The sequence below is a fragment of the Hippocampus comes genome, unplaced genomic scaffold (assembly GCF_001891065.2).
Source record: "Hippocampus comes isolate QL1 unplaced genomic scaffold, H_comes_QL1_v1.1 scaffold322, whole genome shotgun sequence".
In the NCBI taxonomy this organism is placed as follows: Eukaryota; Metazoa; Chordata; class Actinopteri; order Syngnathiformes; family Syngnathidae; genus Hippocampus; species Hippocampus comes.
Window position 1 is genome coordinate 1,886,342 of NW_017805137.1, and position 12,230 is coordinate 1,898,571.

The 12,230-nt window shown below is 40.7% G+C and overlaps 1 protein-coding gene across 4 annotated transcripts in view; it reads right to left on the reverse strand.

Annotated features, from left to right (window-relative positions):
* Positions 1-12,230, reverse strand: part of pcsk5b (proprotein convertase subtilisin/kexin type 5b) — a 79,968-nt gene that overhangs the window by 17,170 nt on the left and 50,568 nt on the right. Inside the window, exons 16-22 of one of the 4 annotated variants that reach the window (XR_002167950.1) lie at positions 10,850-11,043; positions 7,884-7,968; positions 5,513-5,616; positions 5,297-5,435; positions 4,328-4,443; positions 1,232-2,187; positions 527-1,192 (exon numbers count right to left, since the gene is read on the reverse strand). Coding sequence is in view for 3 of the 4 variants with exons in the window: in XM_019867042.1 (XP_019722601.1) it covers positions 2,072-2,187; positions 4,328-4,443; positions 5,297-5,435; positions 5,513-5,616; positions 7,884-7,968; positions 10,850-11,043 (754 nt within the window). In the remaining variant the exon portion in view is untranslated. Of the gene's footprint in view, positions 1-526; positions 2,188-4,327; positions 4,444-5,296; positions 5,436-5,512; positions 5,617-7,883; positions 7,969-10,849; positions 11,044-12,230 lie in introns of those variants that run through there. The other 3 variants (XM_019867043.1, XM_019867042.1, XM_019867041.1) reach the window with 3 other exon arrangements.

The window sequence follows — 12,230 nt, forward strand, 5'->3', positions numbered from 1 at the left end:
AAGTGGGCATAAGTGGCTGTTTGTATGAGTATCCAGGCATTTGTCTTCCTCTCTAGCTTTTTTAAAGCACACCAAAAAGAGAATAAAGCGTACTCGAGAAAACACCAGTGTCGATTTATCAGCACAGGTCGTCACATGAAACTAAATCAACATAATGAACAAAAACAAAAACACAAATCGAGTAAACATTTTAATAAGAACATTTAAAAGTAAAAAAAAAAAAAATTCTAGTACTCTGAATAGCAATACATTGTAGATGTCACAGGTACACAAAAGAAACAGCTTTTATACCAGGGGTGTGTGTGTGCATGTTTTGTGTGTCATCTTAAACAATGACACCTTTATGTGAAGCAAAACCAAAGGGGGATTCATCAGTCTTTATTACAAATCAACAAGAACAACGATCTAATACTGTAAACACACGCACGCACGCACGCACGCACACACACACACACACGCACACACACACACGCACACACACACACACGCACACGCACACGCACACACGCACACTCTCTTTCATTTAATATTGTTTCTTTGTTAGACACCAGCACCAGAGTCAGCACAGTCAGGAACATCCGCCGGCCATCGTGAAACAAGGAGATGCCACATTGTGACCACCAATAGCTAAATTTTGTGCTCATTACGTTTTCGTATGCATTATTCTCATATGCATTTAGGTCAGTGGAAGGGACGCAGGTGGAAGAATCGACAGCTACTCGGAAGCAGAGGGAAACATTTTTCGAAAACATTGAGGGGTTAAATATTTCAGGACTTATTCAAACAATTTCCACATCCTTGCCTGAACAGGAAAAGTAATCAATCAGGATCTCCACAAGATGACCGGGTGAGGAAGTGATTTAATGACCGAGTGCTGCCAGACCTGATATCAGGAACATACCACCTTTAGATCAAGTTAGGGATGAGGTTAATCCATGGGGGACTGATTGTTGTAGGGTTGCCAAAATTCTGAGAATTTTTTCAAGTATTACACTTTCCATTGAAATGAATGGGAATTTATGGGATGGGCTGGAAGAAAAAATGAATTTATAATATCGGGAATTTAAATACAGTATTGTTGAGGAACATATATTTGAGCATATTTCTGACTGACAAAACAACCATGCCACTAAAGTGGTATCTTAACTTACGAGCACGCCAATTTCTGAGATTTTCAATTGGCAAGCTGTCACTTTTTTTTTCGGTGTGAGCCAAAATTTGATACGTCAACAACTGTTGGATACGCTGCCTCGCCAGTGAAGAGAAAAAATGTCGCAATCAGCGTACTGAAATCCCCTTGCATTAAATTGAATTTCGAATGGATGTCTGCTTATTACAAAACAAAATGATGTGACGGCACCCGTGAGCTATTTCCACACGCTGGCATGGAAACAGGAGCTTAGAACAATCAGAGAAATTTCCATCACATTTTACATGTTTTTTTTTTTCTCTTTCATTTAATATTGTCATATACCTAGCCCTAGTGAAAACATACACTCGCGGTGAAGTTGATTTTGTTGGCACATCGCCATTTCATGTGCGTGTAGGTTATGCTCCCTCATAGGCCCAGACGGCCAAGATTTTCACATTATGTCACTTTTATCATTTGTTTGCTTTGACGTATGCCACTGTATGTAAAGAAGCTCTCCTAGTTCCATCTGCTCATTATTAACACTGGAAAAAAAAAAAGAGAGAAAGATGCACACAGGCGCATTCAGAGATTCACAGGTTTTTAGCGATGCACGCTACACTGGCAAAAAAAAAAAAAAAACCTCAGACAAAAAATGTTCAATTATTTTGGCATTGATGCTTTGGTCACAAAATACTGACACTTTTTTGTTTTGTTTGCACTTTTTTGTTGTTGTTGAGGAAATTCCCAGTCATTGTACACCCCGAACATTCGAGTACAGAGCAAAAAAAACAACCCAAAACAAAAAGGTAGGTGTGTTGTAGTCCCGGCTTTGCACCTCCTCCCATGCAGTCCCTTTAAGAGGCACAGATTCCTTTATAAATTATGTGACTGTGAATGAGTGGGGGGCATGAGCGAGGGGGGTGTTGGGTGGTGGGCCCATCAGCCCTTTTGCGAACATGTTCTGCAGCACAGCTGCTGCAGAACTTTCCTCTGGCAGAGATTGTTCTTTTTAACCAGCACGCAGAAACTGCCTTCCGCCCAAGATTCTTCATTTGCTTTCCACAGACCAGGAAGGAGAGAGAAGAAGAAAAAATAGATGGAAGACACACACACACACACACACACACACACACACACACACACACACACACACGAAGTGTGATTGGGCAGGAGATGAGAAGTTGAGGTCCAGTGGAGTGATTGAATCAATGCCAGGAGGAGCAAGAGGGAAAAATATTTGAGAGGAGAGAGAAAAAAACAAACAACAAAAGTCACACAATTAGAAATTTGACAACTTTTGGCATCAATACTTAGATCTTAAGGTAAAATGTCACACAAGACCTGAGGCTGGAGTGACACTACTGTACAGTAAGTCTCACATCAGACGTTTCCACATTCCCAACTATGAATGGTCATGTTCAATCAAGCATCCTGCTTTATGTTTTTTGTTTGATTCTTTCATATTTCTGGGCTGTAAGTATTTCTTATTCAAAGAGTGACTATAATTACAAGTCTATTACTGTGTAGTACTGTGTTCCGGATTACATCCAAATACAAGTTACAGTTAGGTTTGGCTGGTGGACCCTTCACCTTCTTTTGTATGTTGGCAGGATCGTCAATCGCTAGATTTTACGTGAACAGGTGCAAGTGGTACTAATTGACATGAATGACTTAAATCTGCTCTGGTGTGCGGGAAAACATTTTTATAATTTTGCCCATCCTTGGTCTAGACTCCAGACAGTACAATTTGTAGGCAAATATGTACCCTTGGGTACAGATTGGTCTGTAAAGGACAACAAAATATGTCAAAGGTACATGTAATATGTACCCTAAGGTACATACATGCCTACAAAAGGTACACATCGTAAGAGTCCCAATAAGTACCCTGTTTAAAAGGTGCAATCGGTGTAACCTTGAAGGTACTGGCCCAGTGATCATCCATATGACCCATAACGGTAAAGTTCAGCACCTTTTTTTCTGACAATGTAGTGTAAATCCAGCCTAAGATTGATTTTTAAGAAAACAACAAGAAAAAGAAACACAGGGAGGGGCGGAGGGGGGGGCATATACCGTCTAAAAGAAACACCACGCACAGAGAAAGTGAAGCCATGCTTCCACCAAGCGGTACAGTACAACAGACTTTGCCTTGGTTTGGTAACATTAACCTAGCACTGTGTTTCAACCGCTTTGGTAACCCAAAAGTGCCTTTTGACAACTAACAGAAAAAAACGGAACTACTTGGTGGAAGTGTGAAGCAGAAGTTAGAAGCAGAAGTAAATAGTTAAAGAATATTTCAGGGATGCGGTATAAGTCCCCCTTGTCGAGACACTATCACAGAGTACCCCAGGAAGTGGTTGTCTTAATAAAAGTAATAAAAACACAACACGTGTCAGTGATGGATGCGATGTTAGTGACATTTGTAGGCACACAAGCACTGTCGGAGATGCTAGGCATTCAAGACGTTAGTACACACACCAAAAAAAAAAAAAAAAAAAAATGGCTGTTCACACCAACTAAGTGTGTGGTATTTGGTTAGTGAGGACCCTCGGAACTACAACGCTTTGATGGCCAGAGAGAAGATAAAATTCAGAAATCGACATATAATTCAATCAAACTGAAAAAGCAACTGCGATGGCAAGAACTGCACATTTTACTGTTTTAAATGTTTTCTATTAACAGTCACTATTTGTATCAATTGGTTTGCGACGAAGTTAAAAGGCTCATTTTAACATTATCACTACTGCACTTACGAACCAAATTTAAAATTTTGGAACTGTTAAATTATTTATAGATTTGAATTCATAAATCTGCATACAAATTAATGAAGATGCTTGAAATGTCTTAATTAAAAAGTAATGTAAATTGATAAAAATGATTTATACGTCTAAGAGTGACTTTTTAAGATCTTATTTTTATAAATAGTTGACAAAACTAAGAAAAGCAAACTATTTCCCAAAATATGTCTCTAAATGAATCGTTTTGAATTGTGATGTAAGATACTTACAAATTGTTTTAAATTGTGAAAAAAAGTACATGAACCGGAAAAAAAATCTTCCTTGAACAGTCTTGGAGTTTCAAGGGTCCACTTTTTACCGTTAGAAGCATGCACTTGAGTGAGCTTGTTAAACACCTTTTGGAGGTGCGAGCAGAAGCTTTGCGTATGACGAGTGGGATAAGAGAAAGATGAAAACTCACCATCTTTGCAGATGGTGCTGACCACGCAGGCTCCCACCTCCAGATTGTAACCGCTGACGCAGCTGCTGCAGTTCCTCTCACCAGGCCCCAAGCACTCGTAGCAGCTATGGTCACACCTGAACAGGGCAAAAACGTGCTCACTTGGGACGCCATAGTATCTTTAAACTTTGTATTCTTCGCTCTAGATCTAATTGACTTTAAAACCCACTGAGGGAAATACAGTTGGACAGTGGCATCCATTAGGTGTGGAACTGTACGCAGCGTTACAGAATTCCCATATGCAAAATTAAGTGAGCGGAAAGAAATGTCCGCTAAACCAGGGGTGTCAAACTCATTTTTGTCGTGGGCCACTTTGGAGTTACGTCTTCCGGCGGAGGGCCGTTAAGACAGTCTAACCGAATAAATGTTTAATCAACACATTATATTATTACTTGTACACAAAAAAAAATGATGACTCACTAGTTTTGAAATCAGTCGGGTATTTGTTCAAGTATTGTTCAAATGGGTAAAAACAGGGCAATAAAATTATTGCAAAATGTCACCGTTATTTATTATGTATGACAATTTGAGATTTCGGTGCAGGTTTCAGCAAGGATCATGGAAGTTAACACAGATGATTTGCTTTTGCGGGCCACATAAAATGACGTGGTGGGCCAGATCTGGCCCCGGGCCTTGACTTTGACACCTGTGCTGTAAACAAGGCCCAGCCTCTGGCCAGTGGATGTCATGGCTAGCGATAATCATTTGGTAGTAGAGTATTTCAAACTTCCACCATTTTGCATCGTGCTTGTCCTTAGGGTCACAAATGCCTTGGAGCGTATCCTAGCAAAATGAAGCAAGTCTATTATAATACTGCACAACACGTTGAACTCATGTTATAGCAGATCTGTTTGATTTTTTTGAGATGAGACCAAGAGTCATTGCAGCAATACGGACACTGTGGTGTAAAAGACCTCGAGTCCAACTTACTTCTTACAGGACCTCTGCACTTGGCCTCCGTCGGTCGTCTGCTCTGACAAGTAGTAGCCGTTGCTGCATGTGGATACACAACGCCAGTCCTCCAGCAGGTAGCCGTCCGCGCACTTGGTGCATGCCTCGATGCCTGTGCCTTCAAAAAAAATAAAATAAAATACAGCAGTTTTGGCAACTTGGTGTTTCGCTGAATTGCGAATCTTAACGCCTTACCCGCGCAAGTGGCACAAGCGCGGTGGCAACGCTCACAAATCCTCCGGTGGCCGTTGTAGTAGGAACCAGCGTCGCAAGTCATCTGACATTTGTTGCCTTGTAAACTGGACACAAAACAGAAGGAGACACTCATTCATATTTTGTGTGTCTCTGGGCTGTTTACTCAAGTGCACACGAGGAAGTCTACTAAGGGGGCACCTATTAGGGTGGAGGCCTTTGGACAAAATGCATTTTAGGTAACATAGTAAATTATATTACCAGCTACCAGCCTAAGGACCCCTGTAGCAAAATGGGCACTTTTGGAGAGCAATACTGCAGCATGCAAGGTAAGCCAATATTGCAGCATGTGTGTTCACTTTTAAAAGGTTAAAGGCAAGACTAATGGACACTGCGGCAATACATTACTCTGAAATATCACTTAACAAGTGACTCATGATTTCTGGCCCATCCTGTTGTCTTAATATACTAATAAAGGTGGTGCTATGCGATTATTATGCTGATGTTTTTATTGACTTTTTTTTAAAAGCAAGCAGGAGGTCATACTGACCCACCAACATTCGCATTGTACCAAAGAAACTAACTGGAGGTTTAAAAGAACTTGTCAAACAGCTCTTGTGTTGGATGATGTTTAACTTTGCAGGTGTACCTAATGTTCTATTTCGCCACTTGAAAAACGCTTCAAATGTATGGCCATATGGGCCAGCTTTTGGAAGCAAGTCTAGCCAGTGATGCCTGGTGTGAGTTTGCAGTTAGGACATCTTTCAGCGCCGTGCTGAGCTGAAAAACAGCTGCTCTGCATTAGCCGGGAATTCCAAGAAATCATCTGGACCCCTCTTCGCCCCCTTCACCGAGACTTTCCGACATAGTGTGTATGTGTGCATATGTGTGTGTGAATGTGTGCGGACTCGGGGAAATGACGGCTCCTTAGTCCGCGTGGCTAACTTAAACGGCTTAAGCGATGAGAGTGTCTTCAAAAGAGCCGAGCAGAACACAAAATGGCTCAGCTTGGTGTGTGGGTCTGGGCTTGATGTGGCTTTTAATACTTGCTGGGTCATAGGGTGAAAGACAGTCCACTTAATAGAGACGCCCCAGCTGCTGCTGACAATGTCTTTTCCCAATTTTAAACAGCTCCCTGGTGTCTTCATTGAAACAGTTTTCCACAGAATTAACTTGCGTCAACTTCCACAGAAATAATAGGAATATGTTTTTCTTTACAAATAATGTGAAAATAAAATGCTTCCTCTTGACAAAAAAAAATATTTATGTAAATAGTATTGCTAATTAATTAACATGGCTGGTGCTAGCTTTCTCTCTTTTAGAACATGTGGGCAGCAAAAATAAAGTTTATTAATCTTAAATAACTTGTTTTCCTGGTGTATTCAGTTGAATATAGGTAGAAAAAGTTGAATTCTGTTTTTATTTAAGTTTTACACAACATCCTATCTTAGGTGGGATTGGGGTTTGAAGGGAACGCAAATTTGTCAGATTGCTCTGAATGCCCTGGTTTATCTGACTGTGGTGTCTGTCTGGACACCAGGGGCACAATGTAAAAATAGATAAGAGGTGAAGAAGAAATTAGAGGGAAAGTTGAGTTGTGTGATTTTAAGAATGAAGCAATTAATATTAATAATTCATCACGTTAACTTATGTGAAGACGCGGATCATCTTAATTATTTTCACAATAATTAGGAAATAGATAAATATTAGGATGGAGCACTTAATTTTTATAAATCTCTGCCAATGTTCACATTTTCAAATCATCACATCTACAACATTCCTAGACAATCACGATGCCCCATCATTGGGAAGCTCATTTTAGAACAGGCTTGCAGGCTACTCAAGTGGTCCTTGGGGGGTATCTGGTGCCCGTGGTCACCACATTGGTAACCCGTCCTAGATCCAACAAGGTTTCTAGAAACCATTCCAAAGTAAGTAATTGACACCCTCTGTTATTTTAAAAAATTCAAACGAAGATCCCAAAACACTAATCTTACAATATTAACCTTTAAAAAAATTCTTATCGAAGACTTGATCACGAAAAACTGCACCAAAAGTCTGTGTGGCCATATCATGAAGTCCCTTCATGAACTTCCACTAACAATCCAGGCTAAACTTAGCTCCTCCCCACCGACGTACTAAGTTCGTCTCTCGGTCAAAATGTAACTAATTTCTTTAAAATACTTCCTGGACACGTTCCTGTTAAAACCGAGCTTTGGTGGCATTGTGGGAAATTTTAGGGTGTTTCAGAAAGACAAACCCCCGCCCCACACCAATGGGTGAGTTCACAAGCAAAACGCAAATAGGCGAATTTGTGAATATTGAACTGTGAATATGCAGTTGATTACTGTTCAGTTAAGTTTGTGTATCTCACCTGGTTCCCTGTTTACATTCTGTGCAGAAATTGGAGGTGGTGCATTTCTTGCAGTTCTCCGGACATCTCCTGCAAATGTTGGAATCTGCAAGACACCAGACAAGAATGTCACATAGACACATACACACACAAATGCATGCATGCACACACACACACACACACACACACACACACACACACACATACACACACAGATAAATAATATTTCATGCGGGGAGTGAAGGAAGCAGCAAATGAGCAAAACAGCAGGAAGAGTCAGGATGGGGGGGGGGGGGGGAAAAGTGGAGAGGCGCAACAGCTGGGGAACGAAGATGACGACCTCAGCATTGGGAGGACGGGAACGCAGCCGAGGAAAGACTAAAAAGGCGCGGACAAACTTTGTCATACAACACATGGACACACGCTCACTCTCCTCCAAGACACATTCATAAAACATTAGAGCTGCTCTGCTATCCCAACAGCAGGGCAAGAATATTAAACCGCCCTAAAAGTCCAAACAAACTTTTCAAGTTATAAAATATAAATCTAGTAATGTGGCCGCCATCTTGGTGGAATGTTCTAAAAATGATGCAATGAGCATTTCAAAAACCTCTAAAATACCCCATAACAAATAAAGCCATGAAAAAACAATTGATGACAAAAGCCCATGACTTATTCTACTCCCGCACTGCTCTTCTCACGAATAATGTTCACTTTGCGAAACTTAAGTCCAGTTTTTACGGCAAGTGACGCCGTTTGAAACATTATTGTAATTTTAAGGAGTCCACTTGGAGGACACCTTGGATTGTCCGCTCTTATGAGTTTATTTACAAATGAAGGATTTGTGGATTTTTTTTGCTGAAATTTGTCAGCTCATTGAAGAAAGGGTTCCCTGAGTAGCAAATACAATGAAAGGATCAATTTCAGCAGTGTGTGACAGTTCATTCATTAAAATTCGTAGCAACTGTTCATATCTCAAAAATCAAGCATCACTAAGTTTCAAAACTAGACACGAGTTATTTTGCGAACTAGCAAACACATTCCATTGCTACGTCCTCAGATAAAACAAAATGTAGCTGACAGAACCTTAAATCATCAGAGCGACTGATTGTCTGTATCTCAGCAAGTGTTTCGTATCCACTACCACTAACAAAGTGCAAAAACTGATTAAAAAAAAAGGATAAATCGGACATAGGTCCTCCTAGCATGTCATTCGCATTGTATGGACAGAAGCCATGTTCAACCAAACAACACAACATGGTGAGAAAAGCCAGCAGCAGCAACCAGAAGTGAGAGTTTTCTACTTTACTTGTTTAGGGTCATTTTGGATTTCCTTGTACATTTGTCTGCAAGCTTCCACCAAGCTCTGTTCGCGCACAGAAAATAAGTCTCTAGCCACATACATGTGCAAGGACCATTGACCGTACCACATTTTAGAAAACCCAGCGTTGAAGAAAATGGTACAGACATTCAAACCACGATACACAATAGCAACACGAAAACACGTCAGTAGTCCCCGCCCACCCCGAAACTATAAACAAGAGTTGATTTGGAGCTTTTGAAGTCATCAGAGAGTGACTCTTACACACATTTGGTAGTACCCCTCTGTTCATGAAATTAAAAATTATAATAACAATAACAAACTGAAACAAGATTGGACAAAAATGATGGTTACCGATAGAAAAGAAAATAATTTGACCATAAGAACATGATGAAGCAAGCTGTGCCCTCTAATTAGCATTACAGGTGTCAGTTTTTTAATCAGTCAGTCAGCGTATTTCAACTTAAGTTTATAGAAGCAATGTCTAAATATAATTTATTTTCATAATATTTGTAATAACTATATATACTATTGTTGTAATTCTTTTATTTGTATTTTTTTATTATTATTAACAGCGGGGTACCAACAATTTTGTCCACATGTGACAGGTGGACTTCCAGAGAGACTGAGGCTGTGTCCAAATTCTCAGGCTGTGTGTGTGTGTGTGTGTGTGTGTGTGTGTGTGTGTGTTATAAAATACAGAGTTATAAAATACCGATTTGGCATCAACTGTGTATTCGATAAACACAAAACCCGGCAAGTGTTCATTATGACGAACTGCACAACAAGCAATAAATAACCTATTCTGTGAAACATTTTGCCTGGCAGCAAACTTTGATAATTTGCCATGAACCACAGACCCCACCCGTCCACTCCGCCGAACCCTTCCACCCACCCCAACCACACAACCCCCCCACCAACACCCCCCGCCCCCTCCACCCTCAGATAAGTCAGTAACAAATGTGATATTCACGGATCACTACAACTAAATTTGATGCTTTTTCTTTTTCGAATTAACGCCACATATTTGAACAGCCTTCCTCAAGAAAGGCCCTGTCCAACACTGTGGTCAGCCTGACAAAGCAAATAAAGTCATTTACCGCAACACAGTGCGGGGGGAAAAAGAGGGAAAGTATCCACAACATCTTTGGCCCGAGGAAATGTTATGATTGAACTTGGACACGAAGGCGGCGCATCTGCTGCCAGGATGCTGGATCGGCAGCAGACCAATAAATCGAGCGAATTATTACATGATCCTTTTTGGTCTGGCTGCTCCACTTTTATCGCAGTTAGTCCATCTCGTTTTGTGTCAACGCAGGCTAATCCAGCCAGTATATACGCGACAAGTTTGAAAGACATACTCAACTCACAATATAAAACCAATCTGTCAACAAACACGAGAAACCCAAGCAGAGTCTCTGAAGATTTAGCTCATTACATGTCCCCCTCCCCCCCATATTCTAAATAAAATGAAGAATTGTCTTGTTCACATGTCAAACCAAATTCCACCTAAATCTTAAAATTGTGATGAATGGCGTATGAAAACGTACCAATATCATGAAGTATTCTACTGTTATTGTTTCAATCTCATATTGATATCATTGTAATATAAAGAGCATTACCTCTTACGATACACTCCGGGATATACACAAATACATATACTTACCGTGGTCGAGGTAAAAAGCATCGCCACAGGAAGCCACACAGGTGTGGGAGCCCTCGTTGAGGTGGAATCCGGGCCTGCACGTGGTGCACTGGTCACTGCGGCTGCCCATGCAGGTTTCACACAACGATGAGCACTTCTTGCAGCGCTTCTTATCATCGCGAAAGAAGCCGCTGGGGCACTCTGACACGCACATCCTGAAAAAAAAAAAAAAAAAAAGCCACATTAGAAAAAGTTTTTTTCCATCCTAGAAAGAGTAGCTAGTAGCTATCTCACCCTAGATTGTGTCCGTGTGTGTGCATGCAGTGTGTACTGTGTACTGTATAAGGTAGTGAAGAGTAACACTGTAGGTTGACTGAACACTCTGCCATCGAACCGCGCGACATGAAGTGGGGCAATGACCATTATTTAAGAAGGACTGTTACTACTGTATATGTTGAACAGGTGGAACATCTGCTAGATAACTTGATAAAACTCAGTCACCACCTCATTTCCTTTCTCTCTTCAGGACATCATCAGGATCACACAGCAGCCTTCTTCACATTTTTTTAGTACTCGTTGCCAAGACTCACATACAGGTATGGGATGTGTAAAAAGCACAATTCACCAGTAAACATGCCATTTAACTAGTGAACACACACAAGCTAAAATCGACAGCAAGTGTAGCGCTACAGTAAGGGCAACCATTTCTTGTTTTCAACAAGGGCGGGAAAACTTCAGCCGGGAGGCCACTTACACCCTGCTGCAATCTTCAACCTCCCCAACGAGCATTTAGATTATTAAGAGTCCGATAATATAATGTTGCACAGCTGTTTTTTCCTCAAATTGTTTGCGATATGTACGCATATTTATTTTATTAATTTAGCTCCTTCAACATTTTGTTGATTTTGAACAGTTTGAGAGACAAAAACTTTTTTTTAAGCGTGTTAATTGATCTATTATCATTTTTTTTAAATGAAAAAAAATTGAAATACATTTGAAATGTTTTATCAGGGAATTGGTTGACAAACTACATTATAAATAGTACTGTATAATAAAAACATTCCCCGCAAAATTATTTTTTATTCGAAATAGTAACTTTCCCCTAAAATTCCCTGAAAACGGACCACCACTGATCTAGAACCATCATTGCTAGTACTGATGAGTTCTTCATTCAGGAGAGAGAGAAAAAATACTGTATATCAATGCACGCACTCACTCACTCACTCACTCACACCACTAACGAGGGCTCATCAAGCACTCTCTGCGGTGGTGCAGAAGGGCACCGCCCCTCCAGGGCAGGCTGACAGCGGGGCGGCACACCATGCGCCCTCATTCTGGCTCTTCTACCTTTTATGACAGCAAAGCCCAGCTGACACAATGGCAATTAGCTCACACTTTCATC